At 38.7% G+C, this 19,684-nt stretch overlaps 1 protein-coding gene across 1 annotated transcript in view; it reads right to left on the bottom strand.

The window, feature by feature from the left end:
- Positions 1-1,196: 1,196 nt before the first annotated feature.
- LOC142338677 (uncharacterized) overlaps positions 1,197-19,684 on the bottom strand; it is a 74,339-nt gene continuing 55,851 nt past the window's right edge. The window contains exon 5 of the mRNA XM_075388543.1: positions 1,197-1,594. Coding sequence (XP_075244658.1) covers positions 1,340-1,594 — 255 coding nt within the window. The 3' untranslated portion in view covers positions 1,197-1,339. The remainder of the gene's footprint in view (positions 1,595-19,684) is intronic.

Genomic DNA, 19,684 nt, shown 5'->3' with positions numbered 1-19,684 from the left:
TCGCCACAGGTGTCATAGGCCCTCTAGAGTAGATTGTTTTAATCTATTAGTAGTTTGTTGAACGATATGTTGATATGTTAATCTCTCCTTAATTGGTAGACAATTAAGTGAAAAATGTAGATGAGCGAGGTCGGAACCTAATGTGCAAACGCACATTACCGAGCCTCCTTGTTTGATGCAAAACGAATCTTTCAATTTTGATATATTCAGATTTTGATGCCAAAGTTTCTATTTTGGTTACCAATAGAACAATTAGCAGCTAAAACTGAACGCATCGCATTATCTCGGCTAGCTTTGTTCTCTTCGTGATTTTTGACAATAAACAAAATTATGTTTCCATTGAGGCTATGTGTTTCTTAAAAATTTACCTGGCAACATTTTTATTATTTTTCTGTTTATTAGAGACCAGAAAACATTCCAATAAAAATGAAACTACTAAGCACTCTATTTTTCTAACATAATGAGGCCCCATGATCATATATTATGATTTGTTAGAGATTTTCGTGGTATCGATGCCCTCAACAATGTGTTTTCTCAAATTCGTATCAAAATTTTGTGTTTTTCCCGCATTTGCTGTCCTCTTTGCAGTCTCACGACTGAGTATCAATTAATCAAGATTCAATTGGCTCCCCTAAATGCCATATTTGAACTTATATAATGCTTTCAGTTGACACCTAATGGCTTCTATGTATTTGAAGGAAATTTTTCTCTGAAGAAAATCTGTTTTGTCTTGAGACAATTTTTGTCGTGAGAAGATCTGTTGACTTTTGAATTTCGCCACTTGCTTCAAAATTCTATCCAAAAAAATTGAGCATAACGTTAACAACAAATTACACTATAAAGACAAAAAGTATATAAAACAAACGCGCTCAGAAAATTGTTTAAGGAAAAAAATAAAAAATTAGAAGATTCAGCTCAAAAAATCTCTTCAACATGAAGTTTCGAAGTACTTGCCTAAAATAGACCAAAATGTGAGTGGGGAAAAGCAATGTTTTGGAGGTTAATTTCGTGCAACTCGTAAGTGCTAATCATAATTTTATTAGATTAAATAATTAAGATAAATTCAAGATTAAATAATTATTAGGACCTTTTCATTTTGCGCCCCTGTCCTCAGTACTTTATGCACCCCAGATTACGCAGCACGCGTCATTACATATTACTTGTTAATACTATAAAAATATGACACGTGGGGTTGTTGCAAATAATATGCACCAACTAAGCTTAGGGTGAGGGGTGAAAATAATATTTAAATAAACGAACAGAAAAGATCCAAATTGTGGTGCCATGAAAAACATACAGTTAAACTATGGCGCAGTTTTTATTAGTTTTTTTGCAGAAGCTAGCGATATGTTGCGCAAATCCAGGGGTGATCTTTGCAAATGACTGTGCGTTTGAAGAGGTTAAAATTCAAGTGTGCTTGAAGCAGATGACGTTTCAGGAAATACATTTTGCCCGGTAGATGGTAGAAGTTGTTCACATTCACCCTGCGGTCCTCGATGACTTCCCGAATCACTCCAGGTCCAGACCAATCCCCAAATCCAAGAGCACTTATTGTGTTGGAGCGGTGACAACCATTTGCATTTGTTGATCGGACCTGTAAATTCGGCTGGCTCCAATTTGATAAAAAAACGAATGCAATTTCAAAACTCGGAGAAAGATAAAGAGATTGTCATCGAAACATAAAATACAAAACAGCTCGAAAATTAAGGTTTCCAGAAAACCTATAGATTCGCTGGAAATCTTAATTATCGTATTGCTGATCTTCCTGGAGTTTATTTTTCTGTTTTATGGGTCGACAAACATGGCTTGTTTATTTATGTTGCAGAGTTGGTGCGTCTAAGAGGCAGACTTTGGCTCGTCTATGGGGCTTGACTTTGTCTCGACAAGGAGTACTTGGTGCGTTTATGTTGCTTGTTAAAAAAATCCTCGCCTGTGTAAGTTTGAACGTATCGTGCCCCCGTGACGTTCAAAACTCGTCTGTGTCATAAACGAGAAAAAACTCAAACCTCGACCTGGGTACGTCTTTTTTTTTCTGTATGAAGCTTTACAGGAATTTGTCAGGCAGTCAAAAGGAATTTGGTACTTTCCATAATCTTATCCCGAAATGGAAAATTTTAGGTTGAGATAACATCGAGATTTAAATTGCGCACAAAACAGATCAAAGCAGATCAAATGATTTGACTCATCTTGCTAAGAAACTACTTTCTCAGCGAAAATTTGTCAACAGATATGAAGCCGCGAACAACAAGAAAGAACATAGGCGATATAATAATATGCCTAAACTCAAGATCTCAAGACCGGTTGGTGTAACATGGCCAACTATAAGCTTGCATAAACAAGATGCGTGTTAAGACAACTATAGTAAAGTTCTGTTTTCGTCTATTTTCAATTTTCCCTTTAACTACAAGAAATCCATGAAGACTTTGACTCCATTTTTTAAATGAGTGACCATTTATGATTAAATGTGATGCTTTTCGAAAAAGTCATATACCCCAGTCAAAAGTGGCAGCCCGTACCTACAGTTCAGTGACAATCAGTACTGATTCAGAATGATTTCAGGGAAAATTTAAGTTTTAGTATTGATTCAGAAGGATTTCAGAACCAACTGTGAAATGATTTCTGAATTTCTCTGAATCATAGCAAAATTCAGAGAATATATTCTGTATTCCTCTGAGTCAAAAAATAATTCATAATGAATCTCTGAATTAGCTCTGAATCAGACCACTTCAGTGCAAAAAGTGACATGATTTAGACTCTGACTCAGGATTGAATTCGGCCGAGAGAAAGGTACGGGAGTCTATCATGCAGCACCTAGCAAAGTTTTTGCAATAAATGGTTATCTTGCAACGATAAGGTCTTGCAACGATAAATATTTATCTTTCGGGAACTAAATTTTTGTTGCATTATTGAGAGCAGAGCAGAAAACGAGTCGGCAATAGTTGCGCGGTTTATGTGCAATGAGGGAAATTGAAAAACCAAAATTGCTAAACATCATACCAACTCCCCAACCTTATGCATTTCGGTTATAAAAATCTAGAACTTATTTCATTCCTTTAATTATATTTCGGTCGGAAAAAAGGAATACAGACTGCTGTAAATGAACAGTCAGTTCTCATAACAAGAACAGTCTGAAATGTGGGAAGCAATATGAAAAAGGGCAGCTGAGAACAGTCCCCTGTGGACTAGTGATGTTCAGCTGTGACTACGCAGGAACCAAAACTAATTAACTTCTGGAACCTGATTTCTGTATATTTTTGAAAAGTTTTACTCAAATGTGTACTTTGTTTAAAAGCCTTAGCAGCATAAATAGAGCAATTAAAGTAGAGCAATTAAAAAAAATTTTAATCTTTTTATAGTTTTTTTCGTGTTCTCGTGAAATTGATGGCTTGTTGATTTCATTTCATTCTTTTTTCAAAATCTTTTTGTGGCAGTTCATAAATATATTTTTAAACTTAGGAAACTTTAAAAACCATATTAATTTCTTATGGCGATCAATCTCACACCTGGTCACTTCAGATCTCAAATTTTTATAATTGTAAGAAAGACATTATTCGCTTGATGTTGCAAAATATAATTTTAGTCGACCAAGGTAACCAGCCTTCAAACAAGCTCCCGCGCTCATAATCTTCATTTCCGGTTTTTTTTTTTTGATCTCCAATGATTATGTTATTAGTTTGTTTCTGTGCTTCTGCTGTGGGTGTAAAATTTTTTCCATCCACTGAGAAGATGACATGTAATAAAAAAATGTAGATAATAAGGTGAATTTTCTCTACTACAGAGTTTCCATTTTCACTACTATAGAGTCCGCTTTGATCTTGTTGTCAGCAAATAAAAAATCTGTGAATATTTTTCAGAATTAAAAAATGTCAATAGGAAGAAGTATTATTTTTCTCTAAGAGTAATGAATCAAACCACGGGAAATCTAATATTAATTTCCATTGAAAAGACAGCGGGAATAAAAAGGTCAAACTTTTTATTTCGAATCAGAGAATAAAATTGTTGTGTTCGATTTGCAACGCAACAGAAGTCTAATGCTGTACAATTAGAGGTAGCTTTTTAAAGCCTTTTTTGATGAAATTCCCGATGAAAATGACATCAGGTTCTAGAATGAAAACAACATAGATTCCATTACTCCTTACCCAAAGAACAGATGAAAAAAACTAATTTTGTTTGATACAGCAAACAATAAGAATTGCTGTTTTTTAATTTTTTTGATAAAAAGATACGAATTGTGGGTTTTTTGAAAGATACTCTAACAAAGAGCTCAATTGGATGCATCCAACTGATTATACATGGAATTATGTTAATTTGCGGATGTACGAGGTTTTTTATCCGTTAATACAGCAGTACTAGGAGCAAACTAATAATTAACACGAAATAATACGTCAAAAGTTCAATAATGCTACTGCCTATTACGTCAATTGTACAAAACACTGGCTGTTACTTAAACTGTTTAATAATAGGTGATGAACAGATGAAAAGGTGAAGAACAGATGAAAAAAACTAATTTTGTTTGATACAGCAAACAATAAGAATTGCTGTTTTTTAATTTTTTGGATAAAAAGATACGAATTGTGGGTTTTTTGAAAGATACTCTAATAAAGAGCTCAATTGGATGCATCCAACTGATTATACATGAAATTATGTTAATTTGCGGATGTACGAGGTTTTTTATCCGTTAATACAGCAGTACTAGGAGCAAACTAATCATTAACACGAAATAATACGTCAAAAGTTCAATAATGCTACTGCCTATTACGTCAATTGTACAAAACACTGGCTGTTACTTAAACTGTTTAATAATAGGTGATGAACAGATGAAAAGGTGAAGAACAGATAAAAAAAACTAATTTTGTTTGATACAGCAAACAATAAGAATTGCTGTTTTTTAATTTTTTGGATAAAAAGATACGAATTGTGGGTTTTTTGAAAGATACTCTAATAAAGAGCTCAATTGGATGCATCCAACTGATTATACATGAAATTATGTTAATTTGCGGATGTACGAGGTTTTTTATCCGTTAATACAGCAGTACTAGGAGCAAACTAATCATTAACACGAAATAATACGTCAAAAGTTCAATAATGCTACTGCCTATTACGTCAATTGTACAAAACACTGGCTGTTACTTAAACTGTTTAATAATAGGTGATGAACAGATGAAAAGGTGAAGAACAGATAAAAAAAACTAATTTTGTTTGATACAGCAAACAATAAGAATTGCTGTTTTTTAATTTTTTGGATAAAAAGATACGAATTGTGGGTTTTTTGAAGGGTTAATACAGCAGTACTAGGAGCAAACTAATCATTAACACGAAATAATACGTCAAAAGTTCAATAATGCTACTGCCTATTACGTCAATTGTACAAAACACTGGCTGTTACTTAAACTGTTTAATAATAGGTGATGAACAGATGAAAAGGTGAAGAACAGATGAAAAAAACTAATTTTTTTTGATACAGCAAACAATAAGAATTGCTGTTTTTTAATTTTTTGGACAAAAAGATACGAATTGTGGGTTTTTTGAAAGATACTCTAATAAAGAGCTCAATTGGATGCATCCAACTGATTATACATGAAATTATGTTAATTTGCGGATGTACGAGGTTTTTTATCCATTAATACAGCAGTACTAGGAGCAAACTAATCATTAACACGAAATAATACGTCAAAAGTTCAATAATGCTACTGCCTACTTCGTCAATTGTGCAAAAAAACTGGCTGGTTACTTAAACTGTTTAATACTAGGTGCTATTATAGGGCCACTGTTTAGTGTAATGTATAGCATCAATGAAATTTTTGGAAGTTTTGTTTGCAACACAGCCATGTTAACGCATGCAAAAAACAGACATCTAAATTCAGCGCATTCAGGACTACTTCTCTCAACACTCATAATTCAAAGCGCCAGTCAGCCTGCAGCTTCTATTGAACCAATTTATAACTCGGTGGGTCAGCTGTCATATATAAACTTCCCGGGTCGAGGTGTCACCGCCATTCAACGCAAAATTATGTAAGATAAGCGGTTAATGCGGAAATTTCTGTAAGATAAGCGGTGAATGCGGTGAAGTTACATAAATAAGGCGGTGAATGCGGTGAAAAAAACTTTATCGGCTGGTAGCGCTGAAATTACATAATTTAACCGCTGAATTTAGCGGTGAAATTACATAAATTCACCACTTCGAAAAAAGTGTCCAAATTATGTAAGATAAGCGGTGAATGCGGTGAAATTACATAAATTCACCGCTCAAATTAGTGGTGAACTTACATAAATTCACCGCTTAGAAAAAATTGTTTGAGATCAGCAAAGAATGCGTTGAAACTAATGGTGAGTGTGGTAGGAATTGTTAGATTTGCCTTCCCACTAAAACTACCCCTTAATCTTACATCTTTCTGACACTTTTTCTAAGCGGTGAATTTATGTAATTTCACCACTAGAGTAAGCGGTGAACTTACAAAAATTCACCACATTTCACCGCTAAAATATGTAATTTGACCGCTAAAAATTGAAAATCTTACAAAAATTCACCGAGTGAATTCATCGAGTGAATTCGATTTATAATCAAACAAAAAATAATAAAATTTAGTGAGAGATGGCGCAGTGGAAGAAAAAGTGGATGACATGCAGGAGGTGAGAGGTTCGGACCCTTGTAAGGGCGGTGAAATTACATATTTTAGCGGTGAATTATGGTGGGTTTTTGTAAGATCACCGCTTAATCTAGCGGTGAACTTACATAATTTCAACGCATTCACCGCATTTCACCGCAAAATTATGTACGAAATTTGCGGTGAAAAAACTAACTTTTCACCGCTTATCTTACATATTTTTGCATTTTTTTCTCGACCCGGGTTACCTTATTGCTTTCGCAGTGCTTTATGCTTTATATTGTTGTGGTTAATATTCTGGAGGATTTAACGCCATATAAACAGATTGATGAAAAGACCTTAATTTGACTTTGCTGATTATGAAATGACTTATGGTCGACCCATGAAAAGGCGTTAGCGGGACTTTCTTCGTTATGAAAAGACTTTATCTCGACACATGAAAGGACATTAGATCGACTTTAACTAGGAAGCTCGACCGTGTAATTATAGCCAATATTGCCCCTCTACTAAATTTTTAAAGTCTTTTCATAAGTCGGCGCCTAGGACTGGGTAAGTAAAAACAATTGGAACAATAATTTCAAAATGGCGCAACTTCAATTGGTTTCGAAATCTTCACGCGTGGGAATGCCAAAAAATTTCACAACTGAATTTTTGTATGATCATGAAAAAGTATCGATGGATCATTACTATGCTCCCTTAATGGGAGATTTCAGAGAGGTGCAGTGTGTGATATACGTTGGAAAATTTGAAGTTCAATTAAAACACTCACGTGCACATTTTAAAATGCCGAAAGTCTGCAATGACAGAAGTTAAAATGCTAGAAGTTGCTACTTAGCCAGAAGTTGAATTTTGTTGACTTTCGTCATTATGGTAACTCTGCAGATGTCACTTCGAAATTCTGACTTACTATCTCGAACCGCTTCGCGGTTCTCGGTAAACGCCAGAAGTTCTCAATTATTTCAAGCAGAGTCACATAACCATTACTTCTTCATCTCTCTATCATCCTGATGTCAACAATTAGCCCAAACTATCAAACCACGCAAGTCATATAAAGAAGTGGATGAACAAAAATAATTCGGAGAACTTCGGCCAAACTTTGTTTTTCAATCACCTGCATCACTTCAAGAAGTTAGCACTCTATTTGAAACATCCGCTACCTTAAAAATTTCTGTTATCAGTTGAAACTGACGCTATGCTATTCGTTAAATTTTAGCTACTGCTTAAGAATACAACAGATACTTTTTTAAAAAGTCTGTCAAAATTGACTTTACGTGTGTTGGGCTATCAGCCATAAAAAAGTTTTTAATAAAATTTTCTCTTTGGCTCGGAGATTGAATTTAATTATCAAGCGATAAAACTACAATGACACATATCTTCACGTTTCTGAGTGGAGTTCACAGATATGTGTGATTTATGTATCTGTGTGAGACTTTTGTATCTGCATTTTGTAACAAACTAGCAACGGTAATGCTGTAGTAGTATTCTACTGCTGCATTACCACTGGTAGTTTGTTACAAAGTACAGATGCAAAAGTCTCACACAAACACATAAATCACACGCACTTCTGTAGGCCTGAAGATTACGTACAACTATGCGGACGTTATACTATGCCGACGTTTAAAAGTGCCGAAACTGGAACTGATTTTAAAAGTGATGAAAATGCCAATACCAATTAATTATCAATAAATGCTCGCTGAAATTATTTTCAAAGCAAACAGTGCACGCTTAATTTATTTTCAAAGCAATCAATCGTTCGCTCGTGAAAGATTCATATCAAGATTCATGTCAATCACGGCCCTCTGAGGCATGGCCATGGTCCGCAATTATTATTGTTTGCTTTAAATTTATCTCGCTATAATTATCTTGTCCTACTAAATAATAAAATCCAAAATCTCACCACTTCATTGTGATTGGTTCAGAATTTCGGCGCACATTTCAGTCGAACTCATGATATTGTTTTAGAAATTTATCGGTAGAAAAATTGAATATATTTTCCTCACTCTTATATTCTGCACTCTTATACGTCGGCATTGTTGTAATCAACAGGCCAGAAATGGCCAGTGTCAAAGGTCAGTTAGATTAATAGTTGGAAATGCTGGTTGGACGTCGACGGTATTCGGTTTTGGTAGCATACTACCAAAACTGAAAAATTGTGAAAATTGTGTCGACTCATTTAAGAATGCAAATTTCTGAAGTCAGCACTTTTGCTTTTGATGGTCGTTTTTAATGTTTTCATTCCCTGCGTCAGGATTTAGCTGTCAAATATAATTCTAAATATTTTTTGTACACTTGTGACTACCATACGCTTGTGACGAATATATTGGACGCTTGTGACATGTCACGAAGACCAGTTCCAACTTAACACTACCCAAATAATCACCAGGATTTCTTTAAAATTTTTAGGAACAAAAACGGGATTTGAGTGAAATGCTGAGCGAAATCCGGTCAAAGACTTTTCTGAAGCGGTTAAGGGGAGGTGAAGGCAAAGGAACAGAACAAATTGAACAGATTGAGCAACTGGAAAGCAATCAGAGGACATGATCAGTCATGAATGAACTGAATCATAAAAAAATAAATAGAGATTGAGCGATGCAATTTGAAAAAATTTATGGACAGATATTTTCCGTACATAAAAAACAGCAAACATTTTTTACGCAAATACTTTTTAATGATTTTTACGAAAACGGAATTGACAGTTTCAAAAAAACTCATCAATAATATTAAACATATGACCCTTGTAATAAAATGGGCAATTTCCGATTATTTAAGGATACCGGTCAAAAAGAAATAAAAAATGACGTCAAACAGTGATAGTAAACCTTCAAAACTCATTAAAGCTCTCAGAAAACATGATTTTTGTAAAAAAAAAACCTTTAGATAAATTAAAGCCAGTCTAAAAAACACATAATTCAACTTTTGTATTTATCACTTGTGTGGTTTATGTTGTAAAAATGATTTTTTAATCAAATTAAAATTTGAAGAACTAAAAGCTCAATTTAACGCATCTATTTTTTATTCCTGAAAGTCAAGTGTTTGTATCATTTTCAAAAAAGACTGAAATTGAAAATTTTGAGTGAAATGAAGACCATAAATGATAACGGTTAAACAAAGTAAGTTAGTGTCTTCAAGGAAAAAAAGTGGAATGATGGCAACATTTCATGGAGTAACCGAATAGGATGCATACTATTGAATTGAGCAAATAAAGCGCAAGCAGATATTTAGTTTGAACACTGAGGTTATTAATTTTTTAAAATCTTTTTTGACCTAATTTTACAGAGTCGTTCATTGAGAATTTCAATTTGCTTTAAAAAAGCTTTCTATCTTTTATGTCCCCAAGTGTTTTGATTTTAATCAATTTTGGTGACAACACTTCGGATTGCTTTAAAAAAAACAAAAATTGCAAAATTTGATTGTGAAGCACACAAAACTTGATCATTTTACAAGTATGACTTAAAATGTATGAATTCCTTCTAAAAAGTAATTGAATTTGCCTATGTAAACTTATGATATACCTCTATTCAACGAAAAAATGTCAACAAAAAATTATACATCTTGAAAATTTTTGTAATGTTGGCGCGCATACAAATATTGCTATTTTAAAACTCTTGATTCTACCAAAGAAAAACTTCTTGAAAGATTAACCAGTCAAAACACAAAAATTAGAACAATCCGTCTGATTCGTTCATCAAACAGCTGAAAGACTGCCAAAACAACTAAAATATATTTCTTGAACTTGCGATTCCAAAAATGCTCTGAAAAACTGAGAAAGAACTAGAATGACGTATGAGCAAATATTTCAAGTTCAGTAAAATTTTTTTTTCAAAATCAAAATTTGTTGCCTCAACAACTCTAGAGCCCAGCAGCATAATAGTATTTTTCAAAACGCTGTTGTTTACTAAGCTTTCAGTTTAAAAATAGGTACAGTTACTTTGATATGATCATAAAAGCAAAACCGACTGCATTGATGAATTGCTCTCGAACGACTGTTGAGGGGTTGGTTTTGGTCGCAGCCAGCTAAATCTGAAGGGGGGTTTAAAAAGTGAGGTAGCAAATCACAATTGCCTTTCACATCATATGAAGTTTTGCTTTCCCAGCTTCGGCGAACAGACACTTAGAAGCTGGTAAATAAGGCCCTAAGAATGCTACAAGAATCCGTGAAGATTTCTGTGTAAGGATGAGCTCTCATTTAATCATTGCTTCACGTTGACTATAATCTGACAACCCTTGGCTGAACAGAAGGCACCACGTGATAGTTTCAGACGCAAAAATCTGGCTGTATTCACCAAAAAAGACCATTTATGCTCACAAAATGAGCAGTCTGAAATGTAGGGAATGGCTGAAAAGGACAGCTGAAAAAAAGTTCCCATTAATGCAGTGCAGACTAAAATCATATGCTAAAATCGTTGCTCCGGTGCGATTACGCAGAAACAAAGTCTAATATTATTATAAAAAGTAATTAATGTTCTCGGTTGTTACAACTTTAGTTGATAATTGTAACGAAAGTGAAACTTTTCAGGGGAGCAAAAGAACATTCTAGAACGAAAACTGTCGCGCAAAATTTTTGCTTAAAAACAAAAATACACACACGAGTACAATAATTCATTCCAACTTAGTTCGAGATCAATTACATAGGACGAAATGCACAAGTATTAGCTAAAAGTTCGCCTAAATTAGTGAAAAAAGTGCTTTGTGGCTTGATAGATCACCATGGAAATTTCATTAAAAAAATATGTGACATTAAAATTGCCCCTCGATTTCATTGTTGGAATGCAGAGCTCTACATTTTAAAGCATGTAGATATCTAACCTTAGGGTTTTATTCTGAGAAATATAAATTAAAAAAATAGAGGACTTCATTGTTGGCTCAAAAAATTGTCATGAATCAAATTTACCAGCAGCACATTTATGATAGCCATTCAATCCATTTGGCTCAGTTATTCACGCTATTCCCGTCTCTTTTCTGTCCACGCCACTCATATCGTCTGTCTTGTTGGAATAAATTAAGTACAGAAAATCTTTTGGCTTTAAACACAACTCTTTTAGCCGATTCTGCTATTTTTTCTAACTGTTTCGACAATATTCACCCTGGATTCCAGTTGATTCTACTGCTGATGGAATCAACTTGACAGAGCGGCTCTTCTGGCATCATATTATTATTGTTGTTGTTTTGGTCCTTACCATATTAATCTTGAGTTAAAAGCAAGATTAATACTTTTGAAGGGATTGAGGAATCATGTCTTTTGTTATCATACCTTGCATGACAAAAGTTTTTCCCACATTTGGCAGATTTTAAGTAGAAGAATTTTATTGGAACAGTTTTTATTTATCTTCCTCCTAGCCTCGAGGAAAATTTTATGAAAAATTTAGAATCTTCTCCGTTTATGCCCGCCCCCAGTACGTTATGCATCCCCCCGTTACAGAGCACGTGCCATTACATAGTAAATAATTATCTAAACATTTGACACGCACGTCTGTGGGGGTGAAAAGAATATGCACCCACTAAGCTAGGTGGGGGGCACAAACGGAACAAATCCAAAATTTAATACATAGTCCAGCTAAATTCATTCATGGACAAAATTAGTCGACGAGTAAAATCTTATTTGCCCGCCTGTGACGTCATTGTGGACTTACTATAACCCCACAGGTTATTTTGTGGTCGCTCAAGGCCAATAAAAAACAGACCCTTGATGACCACATTTACCAACCGTAAAACGGACCATAATGGATCCTAAAAGTCCAAATCACATTCAATACCATGAAATTCTTATGATTCGTAAAGTTTCAATGATGGTTTAAAGCTAACAAAATCAGACTTTCGAAGTTTCAATTTATTCAAACGTATAGTAATCCAACAACGTATAAGCATCATTAACGTATTAAGATTACGACGATCATAGCAACAAGTGGTTTTTTAGACGGCAATTTTTGATGCTCATTTGGCCGGTATTTTGTCTAATAACGCATTAGTTCAATGCCAGTCACCATTTTGTGCCAATGAATCCAAAAACCCGAAAATTATTGAGCCGAATCACGTCTTATTTGATAGGTCTTATGATTAGATTTACTTGAAATTATGTTAATTGCACTTTTTCCGAGCTTTGTACGTAAATTGGAACGTATTTTATTCAATTCGATTGCTTATTTAAATACTGGATTCTGATTGGCTAATAATCTCTCGCTTTAAATCTATTTAGTTACTAACATCCTCCGGCCCAGAAGAAGATGCTGGGAGAATGGGTACTAATTTCACAAGCGGGCGAACGAGCGATCCGGAGGACGTGCGCAATACGGCGGAGCGTGCGACGCTGTCGGAACCGTAACGAAGTTCAGTGATCCGAGCAGTGGGGTAGTAACCCCTTGGGTTGGTCTCTTCAACTACCCAAACCAAATCACCGGTCTTAAGGTGATGCTCGGCAGGCGTCTGCCACTTGGAACGTCGGTTCAGCGCCGGTACGTATTCTTTGATCCAACGAGACCAAATAGCGTTAGCGTAAGACTGCGCGCGGGCGTAACGTTTACGGTGATCGAACTCATCTACGCCAATGATGGACGGGAGACTACGTGCTTGGTTACCGAGGAGAAAGTGATTAGGTGTTAATGCTCCTAGGTCGGACGGGTCGGCGCTTACGGGCGTTAGCGGACGTGAATTAAGTGCATGTTCGACCAGACAAAAAGTGGTACTTAAAACCTCATCCGTGAGGCGACGTGTTCCAAGGATTATGTAAAGTACGCGCTTGAAACTACGTACTAGCCTCTCCCAGATGCCACCTTGGTGTGGCGCACTGGGCGGGTTGAACCTCCACTTGATGCCTTTGTGGGCAAGTTCTACAGCGATGTTGATGGTGTTCCACTTTTCGATGTTCTCGCGTAGTTCTTTTTCCGCGCCAACAAAGTTAGTGCCATTGTCTGACCAAATAATGGCTGGTGTACCCCGACGGGAGACGAACCGCTCCACTCCCATTACACACGAACTGGCGTCCATGGACGGAACGATTTCAACATGAACGGCACGAGTAGTTAAGCATGTGAAGAGGAAACCCCACCTCTTCTCGGTAGTCCTACGTACAGTAACGTAAAACGGGCCGAAGTAGTCGACCCCGGTGTTCGTGAAGGGAGGAGACTGGTATGCGAGTCTTTCTACTGGGAGGTCAGCCATGATGGGTTGAATAGTGGCAGCGCGGAACATCCTGCACGTAAGGCAGTTTGATTTAATGGAACGTAGTGAGGAACGCAATTTAAGGATGGTATAACGTTCTTGTACTTTTGCCCGCAGGTAATCAATACCCTGATGATGATGTTTAACGTGCGTGTGCCTGAGAAACAATTTTACAAATGCATGGCGTGCGTCCAGAACGATAGGATGTTTTACATCAAAGTCAACTTCGACCAACCGCTTGATGCGGCCTGCCGATCGGATTAGACGATTTGGCCCAATAAAGGGAGAAAACGGGGCAATACGGCTACTCCGTTTAACGGGTTTGTTTTCGAGAAGATCTTTTCTCTCTGCATTGAATGACTCCCCTTGCACAAGATAGTGGAGATGACGCTCGGCTTCGTCAAGCTCCGTGGGGTCTATGATGCTACCATCGACATTACGGTAACATTCGTGAGAAGGTAACAAGCGGAGTACGTACGCTGTTATCCGTAACAACTTCTGATAAGAACTGTACTTATCGAAGGGAATTAGTTGCGGGGGCGGTTCCTTAGTTGACTTGGTTACGGATGCGGCCAATGATGTATTTGTTTCATCAGTTTCCTTTGTTACTATACCGAGTTTGATGTTATTAACTACTTCAGTGCTTGGTTCGAACGGGAATTGCTTGGTTCTTAAGAAATCTGGACCTCTCACCCAACTACTTGATTGCAAAACCTCAGCGGACATACCACGAGTGCCAGCATCTGCCGGATTATCGCTTGAGGCAACGTGGTTCCATTCGTCAACGCTAGTGTGTTCTAAGATTTCGCAAACACGGTTTGCAATAAATATTGGGTGCTTGGTTGCAGAGTTAAGCCATTGCAAGACAGTAGTGCTGTCGGTCCACATGAAAACCCTGTTGACGTTTACTGTGAGAGCTCGACAGATATCTTGTTTCAATCGAGCTGCCAGAAGCGCTGCCTGTAATTCCAGCTTTGGAACAGCCATGAACTTCATAGGTGCTACGCGAGCTTTACCCAGGACAAACGCAAGCTCCGTTTGGGGCCCACTCGAAGTAGTTACTTGAGCTCGGAGAAATGCAACGGCACTGAAAACTTCTTGTGAACTATCGCCAAACATGTGTAGTTCCAGGTGTTCAAAGTTTCCGGAAAAGTAGCTCCTTGGTATAGTGATTGCGGCAAGCTTGGGTAGTTCTACACTCCATTCGAGGAACCTTTCAACAGTGTCTTTTGGTAATTCTTCATCCCAGTGCTGCCCGCTGACACGCCAGATGTCCTTTAGTAACAATCGGGCACCAACAGTAAATGGTGCTACTAGGCCGATGGGATCAAACACCTTAGACACTAGGCTCAATACCAAGCGTTGTGTTAAAGACTTAGTTACTGTACTGGAGGTACCCCGACTGACAACTAGAGTATCATTGTTGTGATCCCATTTCAACCCAAGCACGTGCGAAGATTCCTCCTTAGATGAGGCAATTACTTTTGGTTCGGTGGACTGAGGTGACCCATCAATTCGATCAGCCAGATCTGGTACATTGCTTACAAACTTAGTAAGCTTGAACCCACCGAGATGGAGAAGATGCACCAACTCCTTCGATCTTTTGAGAGCCCTCTCAGGTGACTCCACCGAATCCAAGTAATCGTCCATGTAGAAGTTTTCTAGGACGGCTTTGGTTGCTTCCGGGTACTGACTGGCATTGTCTCGGGCCGTGCGTTGCAGTGCATAGTTAGCGCATGTGGGCGAGTCTTTAGCCCCGAATATATGGCGCGTGTATTGATACACTACAACATTTGTTGTGGGGTCCTCCCGCCACAAAAAACGCAGTGATGGCTGGTCCCAATCAGGGACACCCACTTGAAGGAACATACCCTCGATATCTGCGGACACGGCAAACTGGTGCTGACGGAATCTAAGTAGTACGTGGATTAGGTTTTGGAGGAGGTCGGGCCCAGTGAGCAAAGATTTATTCAAAGAAGTACCGTGGAACTTTGCTGCACCATTTAATACCCTACGCACTTTCCCCGGTTTGTTCGGATTGATTACGGGATGATGTGGTAGGTACCACTCTCTATCCGACCGCTGCTCTACTTTGTGAGCATCAGGGACTGTGATCAAGTAACCTTTTTCCAAGTCTTCACGGATGGTATTAGTATAAGTTTCTTTCAATGATGTATCTCTCGATAGCCGCTTTTCGAGAGACTTGAGCTGTACTAGTGACGAAAAGTAGTTATTCGGGAGCTGGATGTTGTCATCAGCCCATAACATACCGACATCGTATCTTTGGCCGTTATGGAAAGTTGTTGCTTCAAGTATTTCCTGCGCGCGAGCATCCGCTGCGGATCGTGGGTCAACTTGCTTCAACGCGCCGTACGATTCCATATCGTACCAAGATTTAACCTTACAAGCTAATTCAAAATCCTGTTCAATATTGGCATTGAAACACACCGAGACTAAACTTGAACTTGACGGGAGTGGGCCACTTAAAACCCAACCTATGGGCAAGCGGACAGCGAACGGTGAGCACTTTTCGTCGGCTGAAAAATACTCCAACGGGCGGATGGCATGGTAGACATCCTGTCCAAGTATCATCTCAATTTCTCCATAGCTATATCTTACTGGATCCAGAACTGCCAAATGTGGGTAAATTTCTTGCATGGACTTGACGTCAATGATGTCGGAACCTACATTTAATGTTTCCCTCACGTAGGGACGCACTGTGAATGCTTCAAAGTCTTGATCTTTATGAGGCGTCACGGTCAATTGAACCACCTTTGTGTCTATGAGTTCTTCCGTGTTTATACCCTTGACGGTCAGTTTTAATGCGGTACCCTGTAAACCGAGTCTAGCTGCGAGACTATCGGACACCCAAGAGTTACTGCAAGCGGTATCGCATAAAACCAACGCCGTAGTACTAGTGCCAGAAGAATTAGTAAGTTTCAGCTCCGTGACCTGAAGGAGGCCTTTGACATCCGTCACGGAAGACAAAGTGGTTGTTTTGCTTGGTTGTTGTTGACCATAGGATGGCCTACTTGTACCTGCGTTCGACTTCGAAGTATCGATGTTGTTGTTTGTTGAGGGTTTAGCTGGAAAAACCCTTTCAGCTCCATGAAGTAAGGTGTTATGGGAGCTGTTGCAACCATCTTTCCTACACTTACGGGGACTTGGGCATTGCCTAAACATGTGTTTATCACGCAAACAAGAGAAACAGAGCTTTGCCTCAGCCACGACCTTGGCTCTCTGCGTGGGGGTCTTTTCCTTAAAGACACGGCATTCCCACAACCGGTGGCTGCCTTTGCATACAATGCAACTAGAGAATGATGTTGACGGAGATCTCTGTTGCGGCTTAAGGTTACTCTTCTGTTGCGTATTTGCAGCAAATGCCTTTGAAGCAACTTTTGATCTGATTACTGAGTTGTTGGTATCCTCAGTCCTTGCTTTAAGTGCGGTATTCTTCATTAAATCGTGCGCTTCGGCCTTCTCTTTTAACCAATCGTTGAAATCAAGAAGAGTAGGTTTCACCCAATGCTTTTTGACCGTGAAGAGGGACCATGACTCCTTCATATTGGGTGGTAGCTTCTGTACGGCAGTGTTGAGAAGCGCAGCACTCTTTAAATCCGAATCATATGACAGTGATTTAAATACCCCGACAAGACTTGAAATGCACCCCGAGTAGTTAATGATGTTATCGCTATTGTGCATCTTCAATGGTGGAAAGCTGTTGAGTTTGTCCAAATGTGCACTTACGACCGCCTGTGGTTGGCCAAATTTACGTTCTAAGGTCCTCAGTGCGTCTTTGTACATTGCGCCGCAGTAGGCGAACTCAGCTATAGCTGTTTTAGCTTTACCTGTTACGAGGGTCTTAAGGTATGTCAGTTTTACATCATCAGTTAAGGACTGAGAGTCAATTGCGCTTTTAAATTGACCATACCATTCGTGCCACTGTAGGGGATCCCCATTGTATTGGGACAACTTCCATTCGGGTAGCGGGTCATTCCTCTTGCTAGTTAAGGCGTCAGTGAATGCCTTAATCAAGCTTGCATTTTCAGATACTGACGTTGGAGGCGTGGGATGCGGTGGGCCACCCCAGCACAATGGTATTGGAGCAGTATGCCCGTATGTTGGATGTATAATCGGCGTGACGAAAGGTGGCCCGATGTTAGTAGTTGTACTAAAGGGGTTAACAGGGATGCTACAATTAGCTGCGTGGTTGCTATTAGGATTTTGTTGTGCATTCATTTGCAAGATGGGATGGATGATGGTGGGGTCAGCTGTGGTTGGGGGTAGGTTTGGTTGAATGTTTTTGAAGACGGTTGCATTATTTGTCGCCTGATTTACGTTTGTGGGGTTATTCTGAGGAAATCTCCACAAGTTTAAATCGGGGTTACAATTAAGGGGAAGTTTGGGTGCGGTTGGGCATGGTAACAGGCGGGCTTGAGGTGAATGGACAATGTTTTGTTGTGGAATGTTGGGGACGGGTAAGTATGTTGCTGTGCTTGCTGGAGGGGGCGACGGAATCACGGGAGGCTGAGGAATAAATAATTGTTGAGGCGGGAATACGGGAGGCGGGTTCGCGAGTGGGTTTACAGGTGGAGGGACCATATGCGGGGAATGGGCAATAGGGACTTGTGTTTGGTGTGGAATGTTACTTTGAGTTGGATTCTGTTGTTGCTGAACAACAGGCATCGACATATGTAATTGACAAGGCACACTGGAGCTTTTCGGACCCAAGAATTGATTTACCTGTGGGTTTGTTGAAAAATCAGGTACAAAGATGGAGTTCTTTGGTTCCATAACGGGTGTTGGTGGCCGGGGAGGTTGCATAGGTGGTTTGGGTGGTGGGAGTGCGACATTTTGTACGTCGACTGGTACTTGGTTCGCTTGGTTCACCTTATCACTGCTTGAGGGACTATGTGCCCTTTGATCACTGGGTGGTTGCTGCAGTTGAGCCTGGAGGTATTCCCGATACAACGCTTCTTGCTGAGCAACAGAAATTGCAACTCCTGGCCGTGTGTACTGTGAAAGTATTTCAAGGTGATTCAAGTTACCGGCAACATTATTTGTGTTTTCTGGAGGATTACTATGGGCAGTATCTTGAACAGGGGGGTCAGCGGTTGCTGAACCAGGACGAGAAAAATTTAACTCACTTGTAGCAGTCAATGAATTACCTGCTGGAACAGAATTTACCCAATCCTGAACAAGTCTCTGACTTCTATCTGATCCCCTATCTTTAAGCAAATTCAGTTCACTTGAGTGGTGACTAAACAATGATTGGTTATCCATTAATTCAGCCTCATCTAATTTAGCTGCAGCAACACGCTGGCGGTGATCTTCCTCCAATTCTTGAAGTGCCATATGCTCCATTTGTATCTCAAGCTCCTTTTTTCTCATTGCAATTTCGTGTTTTTGTTTAGCGAGGCGCATGGCAGCTTGTTCTTGTTTCTCGGCCTCTTCGCGTTTTAGTTTTGCCATTAGAAAGTCATGCTTGCGCTGGCTAGACATTGACGATGCTGTTTGACGTGAACTTCTCTTCGACTGCCCTTGAGGGTTAACGCCCTCATATACGGTGTCTCGGTGAGTAGCTGAGTCAATATAGCTTCTAGCCGCAAGCAAGAAATTATCATTGTTCTTAGTTACATCATCCAACCATTGCTCAAGGACAAGGTAAATTGATTCTGGGTTCTCGGCTTTACTGGCCAAGTCAAATAGTTCTTCATTTTTCTCCACCAGTTTACTGAAGACATCCTTCAACTTAGAAACCAAGCGTTCAACTTTAACCCTCCTGTCTTGACGATCTATGGCATCTGTGATGTCCTTGTGGATGTTATATAACTCAGATTCTAAATTAGATCTTGCATTAAAGAGCTTTTTCAATTTATCCTGTTGTTCGGCCATGATATTGAAATGGCTAGTTTATCAAGGTA

This window comes from Convolutriloba macropyga, chromosome 4, assembly GCF_964194025.1.
Source record: "Convolutriloba macropyga chromosome 4, txConMacr16.3, whole genome shotgun sequence".
Lineage (NCBI taxonomy): Eukaryota > Metazoa > Xenacoelomorpha > Acoela > Convolutidae > Convolutriloba > Convolutriloba macropyga.
The sequence above is the reverse complement of the archived record's forward strand: the minus strand, read 5'-3'. Positions and strand labels throughout refer to the sequence as shown.